General features: G+C 60.3%; 3 protein-coding genes across 3 annotated transcripts; 2 read left to right on the top strand and 1 right to left on the bottom strand.

Annotated features, from left to right (window-relative positions):
* The first annotated feature begins 974 nt into the window (after positions 1 to 974).
* LOC137146481 (fibrinogen-like protein 1-like protein) lies at positions 975 to 4486 on the top strand. Its single transcript, XM_067537748.1, has 4 exons — positions 975 to 1005; positions 1906 to 2034; positions 2961 to 3017; positions 3454 to 4486. Exons 1-4 carry the CDS (start codon positions 975 to 977, stop codon positions 4080 to 4082), a joined length of 846 nt encoding a protein of 281 aa, XP_067393849.1. The 3' UTR covers positions 4083 to 4486.
* A 9150-nt stretch (positions 4487 to 13636) lies between these two features.
* On the bottom strand, positions 13637 to 18258 carry LOC137146477 (fibrinogen-like protein 1-like protein). Its single transcript, XM_067537743.1, has 3 exons — positions 18150 to 18258; positions 16136 to 16246; positions 13637 to 14460 (listed from the first exon to the last, which is right to left on the bottom strand). The coding sequence occupies exons 1-3, from the start codon at positions 18253 to 18255 to the stop codon at positions 13826 to 13828; spliced, it is 852 nt and encodes a 283-aa protein (XP_067393844.1). The 5' UTR covers positions 18256 to 18258; the 3' UTR covers positions 13637 to 13825.
* A 4411-nt stretch (positions 18259 to 22669) lies between these two features.
* LOC137146482 (fibrinogen-like protein 1-like protein) lies at positions 22670 to 26768 on the top strand. Its single transcript, XM_067537749.1, has 4 exons — positions 22670 to 22797; positions 24301 to 24444; positions 25229 to 25291; positions 25672 to 26768. Exons 1-4 carry the CDS (start codon positions 22794 to 22796, stop codon positions 26298 to 26300), a joined length of 840 nt encoding a protein of 279 aa, XP_067393850.1. The 5' UTR covers positions 22670 to 22793; the 3' UTR covers positions 26301 to 26768.
* The last annotated feature ends 284 nt before the right edge of the window (positions 26769 to 27052 follow it).

Here is a 27052-nt window from a genome sequence, read left to right as displayed (position 1 = left end):
GAGTTTAACATCAGCAGGACACACAAACCTCACGTCTGGCTCGTGGAGATCAGGCAAGCGCTGAGCCGGCTGGCGCCCCGTCTCTGTGACTCATTGGAGAGGATGATCCTGAATGTGTCTGGGGCACTTGGTGGCTTTTCCTGATCATTCAGGGATCAGCTGTGGGCCAGGCAGAGAGGTAGGGGTCTGGAGAAGCTGGCAGTGGCAGGGTGCATCCGCAATAGGGACTTGGACCCACGTGTGCAGGGTGCTGGGAGCCCGGGGCTCACGTTGGGCCCTGGCAGGGTAGGGCTGGCAACACATTTTACTCCTGGGTCTGCAGGTGCAGGGGCTGTTGGCCCATGGGGGAAAGGCAGTGGCGCTTCCACGGGGCGGAATTTGCATCTCCAGTTTTGTTTTTAAACAACCCGTTGTATTTAATGGATGCAGCGAGAGAACATCCTGCAGCCCCGTGAGCACCTGTCAGTTATGGCACCCTGTGAGCAGCAGAACCCAGCTGTTTGCAGGCGTTTGTCACCCCTTTGGACTGCTCCTGTCACAATGAGCGGGAGGGCCCTGGCCTGGCCCCAGAGCTACCAGCCCCAGGATCTGCCCTGCGTGTTACCTCTAGACTGAGGCATCGCTCCAGATCCCGATGGATGGCGGTTCCAGGGAAGAGCCTTATCTGGGGAATGGTGTAACGGACCCACCCGATCCAGGCAGGCTCCCAGGTACTCTCTGCTCGGGGCTGATAAGGTTTCTTTGCACAGTTTCTCGCCAAACGAATTCCAGTTCAAGACACCTGACCGCTCGTTGGCCACGGCAGGGCAGCATCCCCGGAGCGCGGCAGGGCGGGCGCTGGGGGGAGAAACCGGTCGCAGCACCTGACCCCCGCACGGCAGGAGCTATAAGTGCCAGCCACGTGCTGCCTGCGTCTAGACAGCTCTGCACAGAGCGGCAGCGTTCAGCCTGGGACAGACGCGCTGCGGGAGGTGATGGGTAAGTGCGGCCTGGGAGAGCCAGAGGGTCTGTGCGGGCAGCGCTGGGCCCTTCTGCTCCTCGCTAGGGCCGGGTGGGGGTGTTCAGCTGGGACTAGAATCCACCGGCACCTGTGGGTCCGAATGTGGGGCTGGAACTCCATGTGGGGCGCTCCCACCTCGCCCAGCGGAGGTTGGGGGAAGGGTGGAGAGACGCCCAGGCTGAGACTCAGAGGAGCAGAGACACCAACTGCAGGGTCCAGAGAGTGTCCACAAACCTGCCCCGAAGGGTTAAACTCCCCAGCTGTGACAGCCCTCCCCAGCTGTGACACCCCCCTCCTCCGCCCCCGCTGCTCTGAGTGCCCTGGTCACCTCCCCGGCCCAGCTCCTCCCCCCTTCGCCTCCCGGCTCTGAGTGCCCCTGGCCAGCCCCCAATCTTCAGGAAGGGCTCTCAGTGTCCCCCCAGCTCCTGTCCCCTCACAGCCCCCCCATCCCTGGGGCTCTCATTGCCTACCCATCCCCGTCCCCTCACAGCCCCCCAGGGTTCTAAGTGCCCATCCATCCCTCCCCCCCCTCCCTGGGGCGCTCAGTGCCCACCCAGCCCCTGGCCACATTTTCTCTTTCACCCACTCTCCCTGCCCCCCCTCAGGGTAATTTCCATGGCACAGGGGTGTCTCCGAGGTGCAGCCAGGGTGGGGGCATTTCTCCAGGGCATATCCCAAGCTCCCCTGGACCCGCTCTCCTCCCGGGTATTTCTGCCCCCTGCGTGCCTGGCCGGTGGCCGGCTTCCCAGCCAGCCTGACGGGCGAGGGCGGCGGGTCCAGCCCCTGCTGGGGTGAGGCGGGAGGCTCCAGCCGCCCCAGCGCTGGGTTAGCCCGTTCCCCGTCAGTTGTGGCTCCTCAGGGCGGGTTTGTGTTCCCGGCTTCTCTCCGCCTCTCCCCTTTTGCAGCTGCCCGGAGCCCTCGTCTCCTGCTCCTCACCGGCCTGCTGGCCCTCTCAGCCCCGGTTCTCAACCTGGACATCTTCAAGGGACCCCTCCATGAAGTCAGGAACGTCCACCCGAAGCACCTGAAGGCAGGTGTGTTGTGCCTCACTCCGATAGCCCTCAGCTCTGTCCGTGGGTCCCCGCCAGCCCTGGGCTCCCCAGGACGTGACTCGCTGGCTGGCTGGGTGTTATGAGGCCTGAAGCCATTGGGAGAAATTACAAGCCAGCCTGAGCTGTACATTCAAAGCCGGGCTGAGCTCTTTGGCCGTCTGAGGGAGGAGAGGGAGGTTGGCTGGTGCCCAGCGGCTGGGACGTTGCAGCGCGGGGAGCAGCACGGGGAAAGCGAGGAGGTGCTGGTTGGCGTGGGCAGCAGAGGGGGCCGGGGGAGTGGCAGTGGTGAAGCACATGGGACAGGGGCAGGCGGGATGCGAGGAGGGTGCTCAGCCAGCGGGCGACTGGTGCAGAATTAACACAGCTGGAGCGAGGCAGGGCTGTGCAGAGCCGCCAGGGGAGCAGCAGAGCCGGACCCTGCCGCGGGAGGAGATGCAGAGCCACGGAAGGGACTGGAGTCACAGGGTGGCGTGGGCCAAGCCACGGGAGCGGGAGGCGAGTTTGGCGGCTGCACTCGGGCCAGACGGGACCCAGGTAGAGCAGCTGGGGGAGCCCGTCCGTGTTAGTCAGGCTCGACACCTGCACTAGACGGACCAGCAGCAGAGCTTTGAGGGCTGTCCCTCCCTCCACAGGCCTCATTGACCGGCGATGGGCACACAAGAGAAGCTGGCCTCCCTACTCTGTCCCACAGAGCCCTGGCTGGCTGAGAGCTGGCAGGAAATCCTGTCCCTGCCGCCTGCCCTTCTCCCTTCACCCAGCGGATAACCGAGGCCTACAGCAAGGCCAAGGGGAGGGAAGGGGAGGCAAATGTGCCAGGAATACTCCCAGCTGTGGAGCTGGCTGCTTGGGAGGCTGGAGATATCCTCTGTAAACCCCTCATGTCATGCTGATCTCGCCTCTCCCCACAGATCAGGGGGAAAGGAGCCTCCGGCGCAGCAGAGCCAATGGCTTGGGGTTAGCACATGGTAAGTGGTAAGTGTGGCCCGCTCTGCGTGTTCACCCCACATGGGGGTGAGGTCCAAGAATATCCCCGGGGTTGATCACACACATATCAACTGCTGCTGGAGCACACAGGCAGCTCGGCCCGTAGGGACCCCCAGGGGATCTGCAGAGAGCTGGGAGCAGAGTGCCAGTGGTGAAAATTCCCTGAGGCACAGCTATGGGGACCTCAGTCTGGTGCAAGGCAGCCCAGAGTGGAAGAGGCTGAAGACCAGAGACCACCTCCAGGAACCCTCGGCCAAACCCGACACGGCCAAGATGCAGGCTGATGTTCCTCTGTGGAGGAGTTTTGAATGAGCCCAAGAAAAGGCATTATAGAAACTCCATTGTAATCGTAGCTGTGAGCTGATTATCTGTTCTTCCAGGGGTTTTGTTCTTGACAACGTCTGGTTTTGCCCATAGTCTGGCCCAAGGACTGCAGCGAGATAACCTGGAACAGGGTCAGCGGCGTCTTCGTCATCCAGCCCACGGGACTCCATCAATTCGAGGTTTACTGTGATTTGAACAGCACCAGCGAGGGCTGGACGGTCGTCCAGAGGAACCGACATGACACACAGATCACCTGGGCTGAGTCCTGGAGCACCTACAAGTACGGCTTTGGCAACGTGCACAGTGACTACTGGCTGGGGACGGAGTACATCTATCAGATCGCCAAGCAGAAGGTCTACCAGGTCAGGTTTGTCATCCACGATTCCGCCGGCAACATGAAATACGCAGACTATAACCTCTTCGGTCTGGAAGACGAGTCCAATGGCTACAAGCTGAGGCTGGGCTCTTACACTGGGACTGCCGGGGATGCCATGACTTCAAACAATCCTAGCGCCGTGCATGACAACATGAAGTTCTCCACTAAAGATCTGGACCAGGACACTTACAGTGGGAGCTGTCCCTCTAGCTATGGTGGGGGCTGGTGGTACTCGGCTTGTTATTCTGCTCGACTGAACGTCAAAGGGGCCATCACTTGGGGTAGTCTCTGTAGTGGAAACTGCAAAGCTTCCGCCATCCTCATCAAACCAGCTTCTTACTGTTAGTCGCCCCTTCCCCGCCCCCCGTCTGCGGTGAGGCCAGCCCCTGCTCGAGGAAGGGATGGAAAAGGGTCACAATCTGTCATGGGCGAATGTCATGTCCTCACAGGCTTTGCTGTGGGGAAGCACCAGGTTTATCCAGGAAATGGGGCCACTTCCATTCTCCTCCCTGTAAGCTTTCTGAGCTCTCCGCTGGGCCTTTCTTCACAGTGCTGGTTCCTTTTCACTGGAGACATGGAAGCTCCCACGCACCAGCCCCGGGGAGAGGGAACACACTCAGCCTGAAGTGACTCTTCTGCGTCATTTTAGCTTGCAGAGGCAATGAGCAGACCTAGAGGCCACAGCAAACCTGAAATCCCGAGCATGGGAGGAGCTTCACAAACACCCTCTGTATTGCCCTGCCTGGGGACCGAGGCTTTGGAATAAAGATACGCTTCTAACTGTGAGCTCTGATCCCTGCCGTCACTGTCTCTCTGGGGGCGCCTGTGGGCACCGTGCTGCTGGAGAACCTGCCTGGTGTCACAAGGTACCCAGGCGGGGCGTGCGGGGCTGTTGGGACAAGGTACCCAGGCGGGGCGTGCGGGGCTGTTGGGATGGGCCCTTTGCTCCCTGCTGCATTAAGAGCAGGAGAGCACGGTGCTTGCCCCACACCAGGGCGTCCTGTGGGCAGCCCCCATCCACGGGGTATCAAGCTGGGCCTAAATTCTGTGGCCAGGTCCCTGGATCCTGCAGCACTTCATCTCTACTAAAGAATGGTCCCCGAAGCTGGGGCCGAGGGCACCTTCGGGTGGGGGGAGGTAGGACCCTGCTGGCTGGAGCCGTGTTGCAGCAGGGGACCGGGTGGGGAGGCCCCAGACCACAAGGCTAACTGCACCCTGCTGCTTCTGGGGCAGGACGCAGCCTGTTTCTGCAGCTAGCGTGCGCTCCCACGGCAGCCTGCCTGCTAGCTAGCCAGGAGCCCGGCCGCACCCCTTGGCAGAGCGCGATGCCCCCAAGGTGTGCCCGCAGGCCTGGAACTAAGGCAAGAACCCTGCACAAATGGGGAGGGGAGGAAATAGGCCCCTGGTGCTCCCATGCCGCCTGGCAGAGGGCCTGCCCTGGCAGTCAGTTGGCAGAGTCCAGTTCTCCAGTTCTCTGAGAGGTCAGTGCTCCCTGCCCCTCTGGGCATCGCCACGGAGCTGCCCAGCGTGACGCCATAGCTCGGCTGCTGCTGATCAATTATTTGACACATGCTCTTGTTCGAAATCTCCCCGGTTGCCTCCCGTCGCTGGGGTTCCTCGGCCGGCCCCTGCCTGTCGCCGCGCACCCTGGGCAGCTTCCCACACTCACCTCAGCGCCTGCGGGGTGGGAATGTGGGCGTGGACCGTTAGACGAAATCCCGGCTCCTTGTTGCCAGGCCGGGCCCGGCACGGGTGCCAGTCGCGTTCCCAGGCGCCGTGCAACGCGCAGAACCTGCCGGGGGGCAGACAGACTGCCGACAGAAAAGGAGCACCTTGGTTTGCCATCTTCCGAGGTGTTTTCTGACCCCTCCGTGCCCCGCAGAGCCACCTGGGGAGCCAGGGGGGCTGGCTGGTCAGCAGGGGCGAGAGGCCATGGGTGGAGCAGGGCGGGGGGCAGGCAGAGTGATGCCTGGGGCCAGGAAGGGCTAAGCAGGGCTCTGGAAATGTGTGGGGAGCGTGGGGGGGATGTCTGTGTGCAGGGCAGCGGAAGGGGGAGTCTGACCTAGGGAGCAGCGACTGCCTCTCCCACAAGGCAACCAGGGCTTCCCACGGGGCTGTGCCAGGGAACAGGGGCGGCAGCTTCCAGCACCCGTGCACGGGGCTCCCCAAAACCACAGGCTGCCCCCACAGCCCTGGTCCAGTCCCCACACCTCCCCCCACTTTCCTCTCCCATAATTCCCCATAGCCCAATCCCCACCCTGCCCCCGCATTCTCAGTCTCCCCCACCCACCCCCCGGATCCCCGGATCCCCGCTCACCCCTCCTCGGTGCTGCCCTGACTGCGGCGCAGCAGCGCGTGCTCTTAGCCAGCCGTTCCGGGGGCGTGGGGGGGGGGGGGGGCGCTGTCCGGCAGGCAGCTGTGCACAGCTGGCAGAGGCTCTGCAGAGGGCTGCTGGTGCCCGAGCTCTGTCTCTGCGTGGCACATCGTTCATCCTGGAGGGGCGGGGAGCAGCCTGTGGCAGTGGTCGCCGTGCGACTGTGCTTGATGGCTCCTTGGCCGGCGGTTAGGGGCCGGCCCTGCCAGCCTGTCCTGAAAACCTACAGAAGCCACACTCCCTCGAGGCCCCCCAGCTTTGGGGGGGGGGTCCCCTGGAAGACATGGGGGCGGACAGGCCAGGATTGCCAGGGGAGGAGGCTGGGGTCAAGGCAGAATGTTGGTTCCGTGCCCTGCGCTCGCCCCTAGGCTGACGGTGAGATCCAGGGTGGGCCCAGCGGAGGGCGGGTCCAGGGATGGGCTCCCTGTAGGACAGGAGATCCTACGCCAGAGTGTCCCTGGCACTGAGCTCCCCCTCGGATAGCAAACCGGAGCGAGACCTACCCCCTGCTGGCCATCAGCCCCCGCAGGCCACCAGCAAACCTGCAGCACCAACCCGCCGGTCCCACGACCCAGACAGTAACAGTAACACCCGGTGACGTATCCCATTGCAGCGTTACCTGGCGGCCCCAGGCGGGAGTCACGGCGCACTGCAGCCCCCCAGGAACGAGACGACAGGCCCAGTGTCAGGGAGGTCACGAGCCAGGTTCACAACAGCCCCCCACGGCGGAGGAAGCAGGTAAAGTGGGGGGGGGCCGGGGTGCAGGACAAGGTTAAAGAAAGTCATTTAGCACAGTGTTTCCTTGTCTAGCTCCCTGTTTCACTGGTCTAGGTCCTTACATTGTGCCCATCACCCTGGTGTCTGAGTGGCAAACCAAGGCATTGTGGGGTGCCTAGGGAATTGCCGCACTGGGCGGACGTGGTTTGGTGTCGATCAGTGACTTTGCTGGGGCAGCTGGACGCAGCAGGGGTTTAGAAGCCGGGGCAGTGAGTGAAGCGCTGGGCTGACGAGCTCTTGACGGGCTGCAGCGTTCTGCACCAGCTGGAGCTGGGAGTTTTGGCTCGGTCCCATGTGGCTCGGATCAGGCAGCAGACACTGGGTACAATGTTCAGAGGCACCTGCCTGACTGAGGAGTCTAAATACCCAAGGCAGATTTCTGCACCTGGATTTCCTTTGCAGATTGTAAGACTTAGCCCCAAAAGATGGAGCAGATCCAGCGCAATGGCACAGCGCCCGGTTTCTCTGCCCCCCTGGTCCTTCACGGCTTTAACGTACAACCCACAACCTGCTCCGCTGGCAGCTCCCGTGCCTGAAAGCCCTAACGCTCCCAGGGAGCAGGCCGTGCCCGGCCCTGGATGCTCTGCCCTGGCTGCCCTGCGTGTTACCTCTAGATCTGAGGCATCATTCCAGATCCTGATGGATGGCGGTTCCAGGGAACAACCTTATCTGGGGGGAGTAGAGGGTCCAGGCAGGCTCCCAGGTACTCTCTGCTCGGGGCTGATAAGGTTCCTTTGCACAGTTTCTCTCCAAACAAATTCCAGTTCAAGACACCTGACAGCTCGTTGGCCACGGCAGGGCAGCATCCCTGGAGCGCGGCAGGGCGGGCGCTGGGGGGAGAAACCGGTCGCAGCACCTGCCTCCCGCACGGCAGGCGCTATAAGTGCCAGCCACGTGCTGCCTCCATCCCCAGAAGCCACGTGACTGGAGTGAATTCCCATGTCCCTGCGTGGTTGGTGACATCCCCTCGCTCGTCTACACTTACATTGCTAACTTCCGCTTCCAGCCATCAGCTCTCATTACACCTTTGTCTGCTAGAGCAAAGCCCCTGAAATGCAGCCTGCCTCCTCCCTGCCTCGGTGATTACCCACCTCAGCGACATGCCTCTGAACCGCTGGAGACAAGGGGACTAGCTGGACCCCTTCTCCAGCGTTTTACTAGTGTGACCAACAGCCTGTGCCGGGGAGAGGAGCCCAGAGGGCAGCGGCACTAGACCTGGCGTTGTGCAGCGCTCCGTCACTGAGGGGCAGTCATTGCACGTCATGAACTTTCAGAGCCGCACAAGGAGCCACCTCCAGAATCCGAACCCGTGGGTCCAGCGGGGAGTATTTGACTCCTTCTGTCCGGGATGGGGGAATTGTGATTCTTGGCCCCTGCATTTGGGTTTCCAGCTTCACCCCGTCTCTTTGCTTTCCAGCTGCCCAGGCCTCGTCTCCCACTCCTCACCTGCCTGCTGGTCCTGACAGCCCCAGTACGCACCACAGACAGACCAAACCTGCCCAGCTTGAAGGGGCCTATCCAGGAAGTCAGGAGTACGATACGTCACACATCTGTCATATGTCCGCCCCCTATATCCCTCAACCCTGTCCCTGGAGCACCCCAGAATATGACTGAGTGGATGCCTGGCTATTATGGAGGCATGAGGGGCTTGGGAGAAAATAACCAATATGAACTTTTGCTAAAAATTCAACCCTAAGCTGGAAATGTGTGCAGGGCTGGGTTCAGCTAACAAGCTCATTTTACCTGCGCTTTTCACCCTTGGTCCTGCACTTCCTGGTGAGTATCAGACCCAGAAGCAGCAGTGGCATGAGGCTTTCTGCCAGGATTTCCATTCAAGCCAGAAACCAGAAATACCAGGAATCAGCTAGAAGTGGAGGCCTTACAAGATTTCCAGATGAACCACGTCCCACTTGTCTTGGAACAAGTATCAAGGTTTTGGGCAAGGAAAGGGCAGCGCCAGGAAATTCAGCACCAGCAGGGCTGGAGTGGCAGGGGCAAAGGCACTGGGCCATAGCTAGAGACCGGCCCCCGAAATGGAGCCCAGCCCTGCAAATCCCGATTCCTGCAAAGAGCCGGGCCCCCTCAGCTCCAAACAAGTCACCAGAGCCAGTAGGGTTTAAGGGCACTCAGCAGGGCGCAGGATGAGTGCCGTGGGGAGTAACGCGCTGAGGTGGCAGAGACGAAATGAAGCAGGCACAGAGGCCCTGGGGGTATTTGCAGAGACGAGGGACGAGGCCCCATGGCAGGAGCGGCTGACATGTCTTCACCCGGTAGAGTTCTGAAAATCCTGTTATTTGGTGCTGTCTGGGGCAGTCCAGAGGGAACAGCAGCCCCCTGGGATGGGGTGTGCAAACCCACCCGGGGCCAGACGGGCTTCAGGAGCAGTTCTGGGCCAGGTGAGCACCCCGCTGCACCTGCAGAGCTGGCCCCAGTCGGCGGGGAGGTTTAAAGGGAGCCAGCTGGCTCAGGAAGGGGCCGGCAGGCTCGGGGGACAGACCTGTTCTGAGAGCACCTGAGAGAGGGCCCAGCAGGCCTCCGCACTGCGGCAGCTACTCCAGGCCCTGGAGGAAGGGCCAGGGGGAGAGCCAGGTGTGAGCAGCCGGGAGCTTTCTCCTGGGCTGAGAGGGGAGGCTGAGCCCTGAGCTGGAAGCTTGACTGGAGCCGGGGCCGACCAGGCTGCAGGCTGCCTGAAACGCTGGGCAGAGGGACAGCGAGGCAGCCCCACACGGTGGGAGTGAAACCCAGGAACCTGGGGCAGTTTGAAGCTGGCCGTGGCCTGCAAAGAAGGCGGTGGCCCGCGGGGATTCAGTCGTTTTGGCTGGTTTCTGTGGGACTTCAGGTGAAGGGCCTAGCGGGGAAGCAAGAGGCAGCCCCAAAGAACCCCGGGGTGTTTGCTATCGCCGCCTCTTGAAGGGCCGCGGGCTGGAGCCTGGTGGAGGGGGAGGTCCTGGGCTTCCCTACCAGCCTCCCTTTCCATGGAAGGGACGCGAGCCCCCACCCCTTGGAGAGGACGGAGCCCTTGTAAGTCCTGAGTCACGGGCATGCCACCCACAGGGGCCGGGAGGTGGGCTGATGGCCCTTCCTCCTGTGGGGACGTGGGACTGTGTATGTCTTGTCGGACTCCGTCGCCCTGGCAGGGGCAAACTCAACGGGTGACCCAGCTGGGGAGCCCGGGGGCTGCAGGGGGGACCCCTCTCCCTGTTCCAGGCTGGGGAGCTCCAGGGCTCTTCCTAGGGATGTCAGGGGGCTGGTCTTCCACCGGAAAGTCTGGTCGGACAGGGCAAACAGGGACCAGACACCACAAGTCCGGCTGCCGCCTGCAGGGGCGCCCGGAGAGCGGAGGCCAAGCAGTCGCCCCCCACCGCAGCGCAGCCGGGGGCCGCACGGCGTGGTCATCTCCCAGCCCGGCTCTGCAAGCAGCAGCTAAGTCCCGGGGGGAGGCGCCAGCCTAGCTCCCTGCCCCTCTCTGCAGCCCGCAGCTCCGCCTGCCCACTCACCGGGGCTTGCTCCAGCAGGGCCGGCCTTGGGGGGGCCAGACTGGGCGACTGCCCAGGGCAGGCCGTGCTGAGGGGGGCGCCTCTGAAGCAGTGGGGTCCTGAACTCCCCCCGCTACTCTGCAATCCTCTGCGCTGTCTCTCACATGCCCCCAACACACACCCTGTCTCTCTCTCTCTCTCACACACACACACACACACACACACTTGTGTTGTTGTTATTACTTCTGGGTACTTCCCGTGGAAATGCACAACACATATGGTGACAGGGCCAGACCGGATGGCTACAGGAGAGCAGTGGAGGGGATCTATATTAGCCCAGGATCAACAAATCCCTGTTCCCGCGGTGATCCAGCTGGGGCTACTCCAGGGCAATTGGGCCAATTAGGCCAGCTGAGGCCAATCAAGGAGCTTGCCCCAGCAGTTAAAAGCCTCCCTGCCAGGCAGATAGGGGCAGCTGGAAGGGAGTTAGGAGCAGGAGGAGGGCTTGGGCTTGGGCTTGGGCTTGGCGCAGTTGTGGGTGCCACGACAACCCAAAAGGTACTGGAGTTGAGGGGGTGCCTGTATGGGCATGGCCAGGAGTCCTAGGCACAGAGACCTGAGAGAGGCCACCTCCTCCCTGGTTCCAGGAAGTGGACCATGAGCAGTGGGGCCAGGGACAGGTGACCCAGGGAAGGGAGTAGCTCACGGACTGAGCAGTTTTGAGGCTACTCCTCACAGGGTCCCAGGGTTAGGGCCGAGGGCAGGACTTATCCGCCTGTTACCTGCAGGGCCTTACGAAGGGCTTGTTCAAGACGTTCTCCCAGTGTCTGTCCCGCACCGAGGTTGGGCTGACGGGGCTGTGATTCCCGGCTCCTCTTCGTTTCCCTTTTCACAGCCAGGGCAGGCTCTGTGGCTGCCTTCGCCAGTCCCCTGCGGCCACCCGTCCCCCAGGGGCTCTGCGAGATAATCACCGCTGGGTCTGAGCTGGCCTCAGCTCGTTCCTGATGTACCCGGGGCCGGGTGCCCAACTTTGTTCCCTGCAGCCCCTGGTGCAGCCGCCTGCGGCCCACGAGTCACACGTCTCGGGGAGACGATTAATTGTTACATACAAATGAACGATGTGTGTCAGCAGGGGGCATCTTCCCCCCCCCCCCGCCCTTCTCTGCTGTGTCCTGGGGGCAAGTGCCACCCTCCTCCCGAAGGCAGTGCACCCCACTGATGCCCAGCACCCCTTCCCTGTCAGAGCCAGGAGCAAATGCCCACGTCACCCTCCAAATAGAGCCAAAGCGCCATGTCCCTCCCTTCAGCACCAGCAAGGTCCCCCGGCCTCTGCCCCCCAGGGGTGCTGGGGGGGGGCTGAGGGCCCTCGGTGTTGCCTGTCGCCATGGCAGGCATGGTACATTCCGCTCGGCTTTGGGACTGCCCCAGTGCCAGCTCGGCCCACAGGGCCCGGTTCTCCTGCAGCCCCTCCAGCTGGGGAGAGATGGGGGGGGGGGGCAGAGAGAGGAGACAGGACCTGTTACCCCAGTCGGAGCAGGGGTTCAGCCCCAGAGAAGCCCAGCGTAGCCTGGCCCTGGGGCAGAGGGCAGTGACACCAAGGCCAGTTGGGGCCTGGTCCAAGATGGAGGACAGAGATGGCTGATGGGGAGGTGAAGGGGTGGGGGTGGACTGTGGCGTATGAAGAGTTAACGGTGTTTTGCGGGGGGGGGGGGGTGAAGCCACGTGGTGGGGGGAGTTGGGGTCTGTATGGGAGGGACCCCAAGCTTGGGGGCAACGGGGCAGGGGAACTCTGGGTTTGGCAGGGAAGTTCCCAGTCAGCAAAACGGCTGAGCGAGCCCGGCTGCTGGGGACACGTTGAGGATGCTCCACCCTGGCAGGGGCTGGCTGGGGATGGCATCAAGTGCGTGCTGCAATGGAGGGGGGGTGGCTCCAAGCAGAGCTGGGAGGGGGAAGGGTCAGTGCCCTGAACCCCCCCCCCCCCTCTCCACACACACACACACACAAAACAGCACACCCACATCCTGGCGCCAGTAACCGAGCTGGAGGGGACAGCTCAGTGCACGGGGAGGGATCCCGGATACTCCCCACTGCAAAATAGCAGCTGCCCCCCTGCTGCCTGCAAGCCAGATGCTGAGGAGGGGAGGAGGAAACCTTCCAGCTGCGCCTCTGCTGCTCCCCTGACCCCAGCTTCCCCCCCTGAAAAAATCCCTCTCTGCCAGACCTGCCCCCTACACTCCCCTACACGCAGGCTCTGTCAGGCAGGGAAGTGGAGGGTTTCCCTGCAGCTGTGCCGAAGAGCCAGGGTCAGGAGGGGAATGGACAGGTGCAGTTTTGGGGGGCGACGCCCCAGCTGGCAGACCACTCGGGACGCTGACGTGGCCCATTTTTGTGCTGCAGCCCAAGTTTGGGAACCTCTGCCCCAAAGTGACCTCCATTGGGCGCTGCTGTCTTGGCTCCATCTAACTCTCCTTTCGCTGTTCGGGGGGGTGTTCCTTCCCCCGGGTGCTAACATGAATGGGGTGCAGCAGCTGGTCACCATTCACCTTGTTGGCAAAGACTGAACCAAAACTCAGAGATGCTCAGCCTCAGAGGACTTCAGTCTGCCAGTTCCGTACATTGTCAGGGGCTGGATTTACACCCTGCTGGGGGTTGAGCTGAAAGAGTTGTGAGAACGCACTCTCCATTTCAGACAGCTGGAAGCAGCAGTGAAGGGGGCCTCACCTGGAACAAGCCATGCTGGAATGTGTCCCGAAACTCGCAGCCTGCGAGTAGAGGATTCCCCGAGTCTCCTTCTGACCAGGTGTGTGTGTGAAAAGACCACGCTCGGGGCAGTGCCGCCAAGACACAGAAGCAGAGTGGGAAAGCTGAGCAGAGCCTGTAAGCGTAGGGTGATCCGGGGAGGAGCCTCCAGAGAGCTTTTGGGCTGGGTGCTGGCTAAAGAGGCTTGGAGCTGAAAGCAGGGATAACCGTATTTATTAAAAACACAGGGGCCAGGTTTTAACCCAACCCCCCGAATACATGCAGGATTCAGATGGGAAGTCCTGGCTTTAAATCAGCCCCCATTTAAAGGCTGAACATCAGTTGCTATCAGTCCAAGTTCTTGATTCACTGATCACTAATGCAAGGGGAAGTGACAGGGCTGGGAGAAGCAGAGGTAAACGTGGGCCTGAAGCTGTAATGAGGGACATGGCTTATAACGAAGGAGAGTGGAAAGCAGGCTCCAGTTATACACACCAGTCACACTCTTCAGGTCATTAAAACGCGCAGGCGTGGTCAGCGCTCAGAGTTTATTAGAGGGGATTTACCAAGCGGAAGCCTACAGCAAGTGGGGTGATCAGAGTGGACGCATTGCCGGGACTACACTGATTAGGTAGGGAATGGAGCTCTGTGTCTAGTCTAATACTGTCTCCCCGTCTCCACAGCGCCGGCTCCCAGGGTGGTGGGGCTTCTCCTGCCGCCCGCTCAGCACACGTCTGTTGGCTTAATGAGAATGAGGGACGACTTGCACTCTCCACTCTTACAGAACCCTGCCCAGTAGATGTAGTTTTTCCCATTCAGCAGGATGTTCTGACACTTGTCATACCACCAACCTCCATAGCTACTTGCACAATTCCCGCTGTTCTGGTCCTGATCCTTATCAACTGTGCTAAACTTCATGTTGTCGTGTATGCCCCCCAGGCCGGAGTGGTAGGTGGTGAAATAATCCTCAGCATCCCCAGAGTACCTGCCCAGCCTCAGCGGGTACCCGCTGGGCTCATCCTCTACACTGAAGATGTCAAACTCAGCGTAGCGGGTGTTGTTGTTTTTGTCCTCCACGACAAAGCGGACCTTGTAGGTGTTCTGCTGTGTGAGCAGGGACAGGTATTCGTTGCCCAGCCAGTAATCCTTCAGCACGTTCCCAAAGCCGTACTTGTAGGTGCTCCAGGACTCACGCCAGGTGATCTCTGTGTTGTAAGAATTTCTCTGGACAACTGTCCAGCCTTTGCCTTCGGTGTCCATGTCGCACCACACCACCAGCGGGGGAGAGCCTGCTGGCTGGATGACATAGATCCCGCTGGGGCTGTCTGTGGGGATGTAGCTGCAGTCTCGGGGGAACCCTGAAATATCACATGCAACAGGTTAAGGGGGCAGTTGGAAGAGGGGAGAGAGAGACAGACAGACAGACAGAGACACCTCTCCATCAGTTCAACCTGGGGTAACTAGAGCCTTGATTTTTAGAGGCAGGATCCTGTGAATTTCACAATTCCAGTCACAGAATCCACCCTAGCCACAGAATTGGGCTCCGCATCTTAAACTTTCATTTTAAAAACATAGTTTCTTACCCTGCTGGTGTTGACAAAAAGCTTAAAGACGTGAATCAAGTGTAAATCAAGGCTCTGTATCCTTCCTCGGTCTGTACTGCTAAAGAAATGGCGTGAGGGGGAGGAACTGCCCCCTCCATCCCAGCGGAGTGTTAATTATGAAAGCTACAGAGGACAATTTAAATGGGATTTTCAAAGAGCCTAAGGGAGTTTGACACCTGGCTGCTATTGGAATTCAGTGGGATTTAGGCACCCAACTCCCTTTGGCTCTCTGAAAATTCCAGCCAACATCTTATTGAGGGGCTTGCCTATAGGGGATAATGATAGCACTGTGGTTATACCGCTGTAAGTGTCCTCCCCAGGGTCCTCCCTTGAGCCTGAGCCCCCCAACTCCCCGACCCCCAGACTATCCTCCCCATGTACCCCTCCAGCTCTGGCCCCTCCCCCATAGCGGAGCCTCCTTCATGAGCCGAGGAGGAGGAGCTGCTGAGCACTGCAGGGGACAGGGGCTCAGTGCAGCTCCTGGAGCCGGTTCAGTTCCCTGCCTGCCTGGGCAAGGCCCTGCCCAGCTCTCAGAGCCAGTGGAGGTTGAGGGGAGAAGGGAATGAAAACTCTTAACAAGAAGGAACTGGGTCTCTGCTGTGTGGACTCTGGGGGCAAGGCTTCTAGGCATAGGCAAGGGATCCCCAGCTGTCAGCTTGGTTCAGCCCTAACAGACACACAGAGCTTGCTTAGTATAGATGTTTCCATAACCTTTAGGATCTGAAGCTTGTAACTCGTTTGTGTGTGTGTGTTTCCCCACTTTGCCCTTGTACAGAACTCTGCTTCACTTCGGTGCCAGATCTAAGGTGCAATTGACTGGGGTAAGTGACTGGTCCTTTGGGACTGGGAGTACCCTGCCTGTTGCTGTGATTGGTGGGCAAGGGAGCGGCTGTCACAGAGGCAGGTTCACCTAGTGGCGAGGCAGATGGGAGCCCCCAGGGGACTTGCTGTGACTCCAGCGTCAGGCTGGTTTAGTGCCTGAGGAGTTTACACTTGATAACTGGTGGGTGAGATTTAAGTGAGCGCTCACAGCCCATTTGGGGGTTGTTCTCTGGTCCCTACAGTCTGCCCTGAGGCTGGTCCCCAGCTCTTCAGCCACGGCAGGCGGAGAAAGGGACAGCGAAGTGGTGGAAAGTGAGCAGCCAGCCACGCCACACCGCCCCCACCCCGGCTGGCCCGTTCCCAGGTGCTGCAGGCCTCAGGCTGTGACTGGTGCTCTGACTAGAACAGGCCTGCCTTGCCAACGCTTCGGGGAGCTCGGCTTCGCTTTGGAGCCAGGCTGGCCGATGGGGTGGCTGAAAGGTGCACTCCAGGGGTACGCGCACATGGAGGTGACAATGGCGTGAGGGAGGGGAGCAGATTCAGGCCCGTGACACGCTGATCTCCAATACGGTGGGTGACAGAAGCTCTCTGATCGGCCTCTACTCACCCTTCTCGACCTTTCTGTGGGCCAGGGCCACGTTGCCCTGCACGGGGGCTCCGCAAAGAAGCGTCGTTGTGAACAGCACGGCTAGAAGCAGAAGCGAGCTGGACTGGAACCCTGCAGGGGACAGAAACCACTGGACATGAGACAAGGAGAGCGTTGCAAAAGTTCCTGAATCCCACTAACAGTCAAGAGGGTTTAGGCACCTAAGTGACTCAGCCCCGTTTGACAATGTTACCCGTGGACGCTCTAGCCGGACGTTGCAGAGGTGCTCAGCTTCCACAAGTGGGCCAGGTTTGCACACGTGCTCAGCTCCCAGGCAGGCACCGCAGTGAACGGCTGGCTGTCGAAAGGCTCCGTATGGTGGGTGTTGGCGCAGCCCTCTCAACACGGGACCAAGGCCCCCATTCACTTCACCCACACCCACTTCTCCCCCGGCTCAGCTGCTTTGTCAGTCTGCAGCCACCGGCAGCGGAGCCTGTCTCCCTTTGGAACAGAAATCTCTCGCTCCAGGCCAGCGTTGGCAAAGGGAGCCCTGCTTTCCCAGCTCCGCGCCCTTCCCTCTTGCAACTGGCGAGTCTGAAACAAAGAGAATCCCCCGGGTCTCAGAGAAACCATCTTCCCTCCAGCACGCACCCAATGGAGCCAGCAGCTGGGCAGCCTCCAGCAGGGCTCTGCCCCGGCCTCAGCCGAGCTGCAGGTTCTCGGCAACCCAACGGGCTTGAGGCAAGGGGGAATGAACAGCACAATCTCTGTGGGAGCGCTCGCTCCGCTCACTTACATGTGAGCCGGGCAGGAACTAGCCGGTGTTATTGAGGTAGAGAGGGTAACAAATGTCTTTGGAGAATCTTTTCACCGCTTTCTGTCCATCCCCAGGGTGTTGCTGGGGTGTTGCAAACTTAGAAAGTCAACCACTCAGCCACACAAGTAACCAGGAAAAACATCGACCTGCTACAAACAGGCACATGAATTAAAGAGAGCGAGCGAGAGAACTGTGTGAATGACCGGCAGAAAAAACCGGTTACAGTAGAAACACTTTGCCACACACGATCCCCCTTATTTGTGGAGACAGAACCCAAATTCTTCAGGAAACGTCACAGCTCAAAGAAGTAGAAAAGCTGAGAGAGAAGAGAGATGCTTAACCCCATGGCAGGCCAGTGGTTAAGGCTTGTGGAGGAGAAGGATTTCAGTGAGTCTGACAATCCATCACTAGAACGTTTTGAATGTAAGTTAAATAACAATCTGCGGCCAATCATCCTTCAAACACGCTTCCCCGTCGCCTGCGGACCCAGAGGAGAGGGGAGCTGCGGTTCACAAAGTGCAGTAGCAGACAGGCAGTGTGGTGCACTGGGAGGAACACTGCTCTAAGGCTCAGAGGACCTGAGCTCTACCTGTGACCTGGGGAAACTCATTACCCTGCTCTGTGCCTCAGTTTCCCCATTTGTGTAAAACGGTTTATGCTAGTTCCTTTCTGTTCTAAAGTACTTTGGCCCCAATCCCCAAAGGTACTGGGGGCCAGCCGAATGCTGAGTCGGGTACCCCCCCAGATCCTGGCACACCATAGCCCCCGGGGGCACTCTTTACCAAGCGGGTGGGACTGCCAGACTCCCAGCTAGCCAGGCTCATCCCGCAGCATGCCCTTGCTGGGGGAAATGCTGCTCTGCTTCAAAGGAAAAGCAACGTGTACCCCACTGTGCCCCCGTCCTTGCACCTTGGGCAGTAGGGTCACAAAAGCAGAGGATGCCCCAGGGCTTCCCTCCCCCTTGTGCACCTGCCAGGGCTCTGGGGTGGCACTCAGAGGAGTGCAGGCTGCCCCTCTATATGGGGGAGTTACTGTGTGGGCAGGTTCCTTCTGGGCCCTTGTACTCAGGGCGCCCGGTGCCACAGGGCAGAATAGAATGTCCCTGCCCCCTGCACCTCCACATGTGCCCACACTGCATGTGGCTCTGGCGCTCAGCACCGGGCTGTGGACCTACACATCCAGGCCGAGTGAAATGCTGGGCATTTAAATCAAACTCACCCATCCCCGAGGCTGCAGCTGAGCGGACAAGTTTGCGACCTGAAGCGTTCCACTTCCACCTCCGAAACCAGAGCCTGGGCTCCATCCCTTTATGGGGAAAGCGCATTCCCCGCCCGGGTTATCTTGCATTTTCAACGGCTGGCATCAAGCCTGGCACGTGGGCAGGGAGGGAGCCCCCACCTGAACATCTGCCCACTCTTTATCTACTGCAGGGGCCTGACATCCTGGGCTCCCTCCCTTCTTCCCGAGAATGCCAACGTTTCTGAAGACAGGTGGGTGTGAGCCAGGGTTTAATTTATCGGCATGACTCTGCAGAATGACCGTGCATGGAGAGGATCAACCCAGCGGAGATGGCAGAAAGAAGGGTGGTACAGAAGGTAATGGGGTGTCACCCTTGTGCCAGGCGTTATTGGCAGTTACAAGGGCTGGATTCAGATCCGGGGTTCCTCTGAGCATGGCAAACCAGATCCAGCCAGCACCCCACCCAGCAATCCGGGACACGAACCACCCCGCCCCTCGCAGGCAATGCTTCCCCCTCACAGGCTGCGAGTCTCTGTCTAAGAAAAGGGAACTTTTATTAAGAGCAGAAAGAAACACAGCATCAACTGGGGAAAACCCCACAGCGATGGCTGACCGGTCTGTGAACTGTGGGTACAACGCCCGCCCTGCAATATGTTGTGCAGCAGCACTCTGGAGTCCAGGGGGCGTTCGGGGGGTTCACCGCTCGTCCTCGGGAGGGAAGGGCAGGGCAGCCATGCCTCTGCTTCCGCTCAAGTGCCAAGCTCTGTGGGTCCTCCAGCCCTTAGTGATTTCATTGGCTAGGGGAAAACCCCACAGCTGCTGCCCCCGCCACGCTGTCTCTCCCCACAGCACCACCCACCCCACCAGCTCCGAAGTGCAAATGCTAAACCAGCACCACAGTGTTTCCAGCTCTAGTGATCACTGCGAAGAAACCAGGACTGTCAACTGGGGCTGATCAGTTCCGTCTGTAAGCACTGGAAAGGTCCGATGTTTTGTAAGAGCCTTTCAACAAACCCACAGCCCCCGGGGGAACAGCTCTCTCGCCCCCTCGGGCATGCAGCTGGATTGGCATCACGGCCCCCTGCTTAGCACGTGAGGTTAAAGCGATTGTGCCCGGGGGTCACGGCCGGGTGATGAGATATGGGCTGGGGTGGGCTGGGGTGAGCTGCTGTGACATCTAGACCGCAGTGCAGAGGAGTAAACGGGTGACCGCCAGGCACCGGCTGTGTGCACCCCCTGCTCCAGGTGTGCTGCACGCTGTCCAGTTAGCACTAAAGACCACACGCCCCCGGCTCTTCAAAAGGAACAGGAGAGGGACCATCACCGCCGGGTGAGTGCTGAGCGTGACATCGCAGCCCAGGTACTGCGGGGAGCCCAGGCAGGCAGAATCCTGGCTGGGACACGGAGGGCGGGAACTAGCCCATGAGAGTGATCAGCTGCACGTCCTATGTTTTCAGGGGAGCACACAGGCGGAGCCCCCCGCCCGCACGCCCCTCCACCTGGCCACCTGCCAGCACCTCACAAGCCACCGAAATGTGCGAGACACGCCCACGATGGGACACCAGCCTTTCGTCACACGCCGTGCCAGTCTGCTTAGCGTGATGTGCGCCGAAGGACACCTGCTCCTGTGTGATGATCATTTGGGAGCAGGTTTGGGGGTGAGGGGGAGCCCGGGTCCATTCAGAAGGGGATCCGAGGGGGGGGCTAGGGAGGGAGGGATGGTCCTTGTCCCGCCTGCCCCCCAAATTCAGTTTGTGACATTAAACAAACAACGAATTAGGCTCCTGCGTTCGATTCATGCTCCGCCCCCCACCCGCTGAATGCCATCAGCAGCCTGCCCCATTAAATCTGGTGCCCAACAAACCATTAAAGCAGCTCCAGTTAATTCTGGCTGATTGCCCAGTCCAGGCATCACCCGCACAGTGAGACCTGGCCACCTCCCACGCCTACATCCCTCCAGAGGGCTGCAGGCTGAGGGGGGACACGGCCCTGCTGCAGGGCTCCGGGGCCCTCCACACCTGCCCCTCGGGGGCCGGGAGATAAAGGTCCGGCCCGGGGAGGGCAGGAGATGGGGGGTGAGCTGGCCGTGCTGGGCTGACTCCATGCACAGTAGGGGCAGGAGCGTGGCCGGCCCTCGCTCTTTGATCGGAGCTCTGGCAATCGGGGGGGTTTCTCCCCTGCCCCATGGAAACGTGGCCAAAGGCACCAACTCGCTAATTTTCCCTTAGTCAAGATGGTCGCCATCGCCACTGCTGCCTCCGGGGCTGCTGCCACGCAAGGGCTGCCCCGTCCCCACGGTCTGTCTGCATATGCCTGGCCAGCGGGAGGCAGAGAAGTGTGCGGGTAGGTGCACCCAGTAACAGGCAGTGGCTGGCCGTTCCCCTGCCTTACGGTGCAGGAAAGGGGACGTGGAGTCGCCAGCAGGAGCTGGGCATTAAAGGACGACTTTTCACCCTGGAATTATCACGCACATCGGCAGGGGAGTCACAAAGTCAAAAGACAGATACAAAAACAAGCTTTGATTTTTTTTTTTTTTTTAACTCTCCTGAGTTTTCGGGCCAGTCTCGGGATCTGAGAGTCTAGCTCGTGGTTTTTGATCTTTTGAGGTTGGTGAGGCTGGAAGGGGAGAGAAGAAGAAGCCTGCCGCCAGCCTGACTGTTCCCTCTCCCCTTCCCTCTTGTGAATACGGTGTCAGCCCCACAACCGGGTCCGTCGGTAGCCCTTGCTTCAGGACTCAGTTTCTTCTTCAGCTGAAAAGAAAGGAGCCATGGAACAACACCACAGCATAACTGTCCTGTTCCCCACCTCTTCTGTGGGGTCCTCTGGCCTTTAGCAGCGTCCTGGTCAGCACACACACACACACACACACACACACACACACACACACACACACACACACACACACACACACACACACCCAGTGTGAGAGGGGCCATGGAGTGCCTAGTGGCCTCCTCGCAGTCCTCCAATGCAGCCCCAGGAGAGCGTCCTCTTCAGTCGGCAGGAAGAAAGAAATCTGTGGGGTGAGGACACTGGAGATGTCTCTGGTTTCCCAGATCAGAAGTTGCCACCTAGTGACCGGAATAGCCTACGTGACCTCAGACCATGGATGCGGGAGACGTCCAGCATGACTAGATGGATTCCTTTGTGGAACGGCTCGGGACACAAACCTGCAGCTGAAACTTGCACTGCTGGAAACAAGCCCCAGAGGCCTTGGATTTCCCAAAGGCCAGACTTCAGCAGGAGCAGAATGTGAGCAGCTGGGAGCTGGGGGAGCTGGCCTGAGATGGCCTCCCAGGGCACAAACACCTGATCCCAGTCCGTTCTGATTCCACTGGCAGCAAAGATGCAACGTCAGCTGTGCACTACGGAGAGGAGCTGATCAGAAGATTTCCAGTGGAAGGGATTTTTCCCCAGCAGAAATTGCCAGCTTGTCAGAGTCCGAACGCCTCGTGGGAACATGTCGGTTTAGACACAGCGTTAGCCAGAAAGCAGGCAGGTTTCTGATGGAAAGCTGCTCGGTTTCCTGCCAGCTCGCCCACCTGCCAGCCTCTGCTGCTGCCTGCTGGACAAGCTGATGGACGCCTGGGCTTCCAGGCTGCCGAGAGAAGCCCTGACTCCTGAGATCCAGGGTCCCCACAGCCCCTCTCCCCATGGGGGGATGTTCTGGTTACTGCACAGATCTAGTAGGGAGGAAGGTGGTGGAGGTTCAAGCTTCCAGATGACCCACAAGCCACCAATCCTCCCTGCCAAGGTCATGGTGCCCATGACAGCTTGTCAGAAAATCCTAACCTTTAGGGCACTTTCCCACCAGATGCAAGGGTGCGAGCTGGGCCCCTCCCCACCACCAGAGTCCAGCACTGCCTAGAAAGCCACACGTGGACTAAACTAAGCAGCTTGTTAAACCTTTCCCAGAGGAATCCAGAAGCCACCGACACTGGCAGACTGCACGGCCACGTCTCACCCTGCTCGCTCTGCCGATCCCGGACTAGAGGATGGTGAGTCCTGGCCGAGCCACCTGGGGCTGGGAATCTGCTCACACCCCATGGTGAGATGGGTCTAATGGCGCTCCACAGATAGAGGGGACGCTGTGACTGGTGCCCCACACATGGGGGGACCACAGCACCCCATTTCTCTGCCCCCCAACTTTCCTTGCTACTTTAACGTACAAGCCACAATTTGCTCTGCTGGCACCTCCACTGACAGCCCAGGGGAGCAGGCTGTGCTCTGCCCTGGCTGCCCTGCAGGTTACCTCTAGACCGGAGGCATCGCTCCAGATCCCGATGGATGGCGGTTCCAGGGAAGAGCCTTATCTGGGGGAGGGTGTAACGGACCCGCCCGATCCAGGCAGGCTCCCAGGTACTCTCTGCTCGGGGCTGATAAGGTTCCTTTGCACAGTTTCTTGCCAAACGAATTCCAGTTCAAGACACCTGACCGCTCGCTGGCCACAGCAGGGCAGCATCCCCGGAGCGCGGCAGGGCGGGCGCTGGGGGCAGAAACCGGTCGCAGGACCTGCCCCCCGCACGGCAGGAGCTATAAGTGCCAGCCACGTGCTGCCTGCGTCTAGACAGCTCTGCACAGAGCGGCAGCGTTCAGCCTGGGACAGACGCGCTGCGGGAGGTGATGGGTAAGTGCGGCCTGGGAGAGCCAGAGGGTCTGTGCGGGCAGCGCTGGGCCCTTCTGCTCCTCGCTAGGGCCGGGTGCGGGTGTTCAGCTGGGACTAGAATCCACCGGCACCTGTGGGTCCGAATGTGGGGCTGGAACTCCATGTGGGGCGCTCCCACCTCGCCCAGCGGAGGAGCAGAGACACCAACTGCAGGGTCCAGAGAGTGTCCACAGACCTGCCCCGAAGGGTTAAACTCCCCAGCTGTGACAGCCCCCCAGCTGGCAGGTGACAGCGGGTTAATGTGGGCACACTGAACGGCAGGGGTGCCAGAGGCTGGCTGGCAGAGGTCTCTGGGGTACACGCCAAGCGCCCTAGAGAGGAGGGCCGCGTGCCCTGCAGCTGAGGGGCAGGGAGCTGGGTGGCTGCGCTGTGGGTCACAGGGCTGGCCCAGGCCCTTTGTGGCAGGAGGCCGAGGCTGAGGCATTTCCTGCAGGGCCCCTCCGCTGCAGCTTGGCCACGGGCCCTGATTGCCACTAGCCCAGGCAGGGGTCACAAGGCGATTGTCTCGGCTGCTCCTCCCGGCCTCCAGACGCTCCTGATTGCCAGGGAGTTCCTGAAATCCTGTGCGCGCACGCCCCCCCACTCCCGGCTCTGTGTGCCCCTGGCCAGCTGCCCCCCCTCTCGCCCCACGGCCCATCTCCTCCCCCCCCCCCCGGCTCTGTGTGCCCCTGGCCAGCTCCCCCCACGGGCTCACCCCCCAGCTCTGTGTGCCCTGGACAGCTTTCTCCCCCTCCCAAGCAAGCTCCTCCCCCCCCAGGCTCTGAGTGCCCCTGGCCAGCCCCCCTAAACTCTTCAGGAGAGGCTCTCAGTGACCCCCCCCCCTCAGCTCCTGTCACCTCCAGCTCCCCCTCAGCCCCCCCACCCACCCCCCATCCATCAGACTCTCTGTATCTGCCCAGCCCTCATTCCTCAGCCGCCCTCCCCTCCCTGGGGCTCTCCGTGCCCACCCATCCCCCCAGCATCCCCTAGGGTCCGCAGTGCCCAGCCAACCCCCGTCCCCTCACAGCCCCCCCGGGTTCCAAGTGCCCACCCAGCCTCCCCCCCCCTCCCTGGGGCGCTCAGTGCCCACCCAGCCCCTGGCCACATTTTCTCTTTCACCCACTCTCCCTGCCCCCCTCAGGGTAATTTCCATGGCACAGGGGTGTCTGCGAGGTGCAACCAGGGTGGGGACATTTCTCCAGGGCATATCCCAAGCTCCCCTGGACCCGCTCTCCTCCCGGCTGTTTCTGCCCCAAAGGGGCCGGTTAACGTCTCCTCTCTGCCCCCTGCGTGCCTGGCCGGTGGCCGGTTTCCCAGCCAGCCTGACGGGCGAGGGCGGTGGGTCCAGCCCCTGCTGGGGTGAGGCGGGAGGCTCCAGCCGCCCCAGCGCTGGGTTAGCCCGTTCCCCGTCGGAGGGAATTGGAGTCGTGGCTCCTCAGGGCGGGTTTGTGTTCCCGGCTTCTCTCCGCCTCTCCCCTTCTGCAGCTGCCCGGAGCCCTCGTCTCCTGCTGCTCACCGGCCTGCTGGCCCTCTCAGCCCCGGTTCTGGCCCTGAAAATACACAACCTGGACATCTTCAAGGGACCCCTCCATGAAGTCAGGAGCATCCACCCGAAGCACCTGAAGGCAGGTGTGTTGTGCCTCGCTCCGACAGCCCTCAGCTCTGTCCCTGGGTCCCCGCCAGCCCTGGGCTCCCCAGGACGTGATTCACTGGCTGGCTGGGTGTTATGAGGCCTGAAGCCACTGGGAGAAATTACAAGCCTGAGCTGTACATTCAAAGCCGGGCTGAGCTCTTTGGCCGTCTGAGGGAGGAGAGGGAGGTTGGCTGGTGCCCAGGGGCTGGGACGTTGCAGCGCGGGGAGCAGCACGGGGAAAGCGAGGAGGTGCTGGTTGGCGTGGGCAGCAGAGGGGGCTGGGGCAGTGGAAGTGGTGAAGCACATGGGACAGGGGCAGGCGGGATGAGAGGAGGGTGCTCAGCCAGCGGGCGACTGGTGCAGAATTAACACAGCTGGAGCGAGGCAGGGCTGTGCAGAGCCGCCAGGGGAGCAGCAGAGCCGGAACCTGCCACGGGAGGAGATGCAGAGCCACGGAAGGGACTGGAGTCACAGGGTGGCGTGGGCCAAGCCACGGGAGCGGGAGGTGAGTTTGGCGGCTGCACTCGGGCCAGCCGGGAGGGGAGCAGATGGGAGCCGGGTAAAGCAGTGAGGGGCTTGCTGCATCAGTTATGAATGTAAAGAAATTACTTGGGCCCCGGCACTTCTTTCCTTACAATGAAGCACTGGTTCCAGGGACACGGAGGAGGTGCAGCCAATGCTCTGCTAATCCTCGCAGCTCTGCAGCTGGGTGCTAGGGAAACTGAAACTACTCTCTGAAAACCCCCATGTCATGTCCCTCTGATCTCCCTATTCCTGCAGAGCAGGGGAAAGGGAGCCTGCGGCGAAGCAGAGACAGCGACCCAGAGCTGCCGGAGGCCTATGGTAAGAGAATCCCACGCTTTACACACCCACACCCCACAGGAATGAGATGCGAGAAGCACACAGCTTCTCTCTGCAGGGAAGAACAAGGTGATGCACTGTCTACCCAGGCCCAGAGGGGAATCCACAGGGATTATACAGGCCCCTGAGAGCACAGAATCTGACAGCAGGTTTGAATTGGCGAGGATGTGGGGGGAGGGCTTGATACGCACAGGACGTAAGGTCTCCTGCCTTGGAGGAGCTTTGGTTCATGACCTCGCTGCAGGAAAAGTGACAGCACTGATAGATTGGGGGGACCCTGTCTTACTGAGCACGGGTGGGATGAGCTGAGCAGGGTTCTGTCCCACGGGCTGTAGTTAAAGCGATCTCTCTCTTATGCACAGTCTGGCCCAAGGACTGCAGCGAGATCACCTGGAACAGGGTCAGCGGCGTCTTCGTCATCCAGCCCACAGGCTTCCACCAGATTGTCGTTTACTGTGACTTGAATAGCACCAGCGAGGGCTGGACGGTCGTCCAGAGGAACCGACATGACACACAGGTCACCTGGACTGAGTCCTGGAGCACCTACAAGTACGGCTTTGGCAACGTGCACAGTGACTACTGGCTGGGGACGGAGTACATCTATCAGATCGCCAAGCAGAAGGTCTACCAGGTCAGGTTTGTCATCCACGATTCCACCGACAACATGAAATACGCAGACTACAACCTCTTCGGTCTGGAAGACGAGTCCAATGGCTACAGGCTGAGGCTGGGCTCTTACACTGGGACTGCCGGGGACGCCATGACTTCAAACAATCCTAGCACCGTGCATGACAACATGAAGTTCTCCACTAAAGATCTGGACCAGGACACTTACAGTGGGAGCTGTCCCTCTAGCTATGGTGGGGGCTGGTGGTACTCGGCTTGTTATTCTGCTCGACTGAACGTCAAAGGGGCCATCACTTGGGGTAGTTTGTGTAGTGGAAACTGCAAAGCTTCCGCCATCCTCATCAAACCAGCTTCTTACTGTTAGTCGCCCCTTCCCCGCCCCCCCCGTCTGCGGTGAGGCCAACCCCTGCTCGAGGAAGGGATGGAAAAGGGTCACAATCTGTCATGGGCGAATGTCACACCCCAATGGGGGGTGGGGGAAGTATCATGTTTATCCAAAACACGGCAACTGTCTCTTTTCTCTTCCTCCTGGAATTTTCCGAGCTCCTCTGTGCTGGGCACTTGTGCTTTGTGTTGACTTGATTTAGTGATGTTCATAATCAGCAGAATCATTTGCAAAACCTGTCGTCTCCAGCTGTCGCAGCTCCAGGGAGAAGACACGCGCTCAGCGCCCGTAGTGACTGGCCAGGGTCAGTTTAGCTCTTAGATTTGGTGCGCAGGTCCAGACGTCGCAGGACTGGAGAAATCCAGAAACACAGAAGGATTTTTGTAACCACACACGCTGCTGCTCATTAGCGGGGCTTAAACCTTCGGAATAAAAAGTCATTTTGAACAGTGGTGTCCCCTGTGCCACTTACTCTCTGATGGGCTAGGAGGTGCCGCATGGCATAGAACCATTCCCAGTATTCTCAGCCTTCCTGCCTTGGAGGGGTTGGCCTGCCAGATCTGGCTGGGTGACTTGCCCCACGGTCTTAGGGTTCTGCAGATTCCTATGGGGCAGTTTTCTGCCATGGGCTGGCAGGATTTGAAAGCCAGGCCTGCACATCTGAAGCCATCTGGGTAGCTGCCACAGAGGACAGAGCAGCCCTTTAATAAGTACCTTGAATGAGTGTACAC

Source organism: Emydura macquarii, unplaced genomic scaffold (assembly GCF_026122565.2).
Source record: "Emydura macquarii macquarii isolate MOO-44397 ecotype Brisbane River unplaced genomic scaffold, CSIRO-AGI_Emac_v2 contig_450, whole genome shotgun sequence".
Lineage (NCBI taxonomy): Eukaryota > Metazoa > Chordata > Testudines > Chelidae > Emydura > Emydura macquarii.
The sequence above is the reverse complement of the archived record's forward strand: the minus strand, read 5'-3'. Positions and strand labels throughout refer to the sequence as shown.

Bases quoted from the DNA above. Each gene is read 5' to 3' on its own strand.
- LOC137146481 (XM_067537748.1), top strand. From the start codon at position 975: ATGGGTAAGTGCGGCCTGGGAGAGCCAGAGG. The intron at 1,006-1,905 runs GTCTGTGCGGGC...CCCCTTTTGCAG, and splicing joins CGGCCTGGGAGAGCCAGAGG to CTGCCCGGAGCCCTCGTCTC. The intron at 3,018-3,453 runs GTAAGTGGTAAG...TTTTGCCCATAG, and splicing joins TGGCTTGGGGTTAGCACATG to TCTGGCCCAAGGACTGCAGC.
- LOC137146477 (XM_067537743.1), bottom strand. From the start codon at position 18,255: ATGCGCTTTCCCCATAAAGGGATGGAGCCCAGGCTCTGGTTTCGGAGG. The intron at 16,247-18,149 runs GTGAGTTTGATT...TGTCCCCTGCAG, and splicing joins AGCTGCAGCCTCGGGGATGG to GGTTCCAGTCCAGCTCGCTT. The intron at 14,461-16,135 runs GTGAGTAGAGGC...GTGATATTTCAG, and splicing joins CCACAGAAAGGTCGAGAAGG to GGTTCCCCCGAGACTGCAGC.
- LOC137146482 (XM_067537749.1), top strand. The intron at 24,445-25,228 runs GTGTGTTGTGCC...CTATTCCTGCAG, and splicing joins CCCGAAGCACCTGAAGGCAG to AGCAGGGGAAAGGGAGCCTG. The intron at 25,292-25,671 runs GTAAGAGAATCC...TCTTATGCACAG, and splicing joins AGAGCTGCCGGAGGCCTATG to TCTGGCCCAAGGACTGCAGC.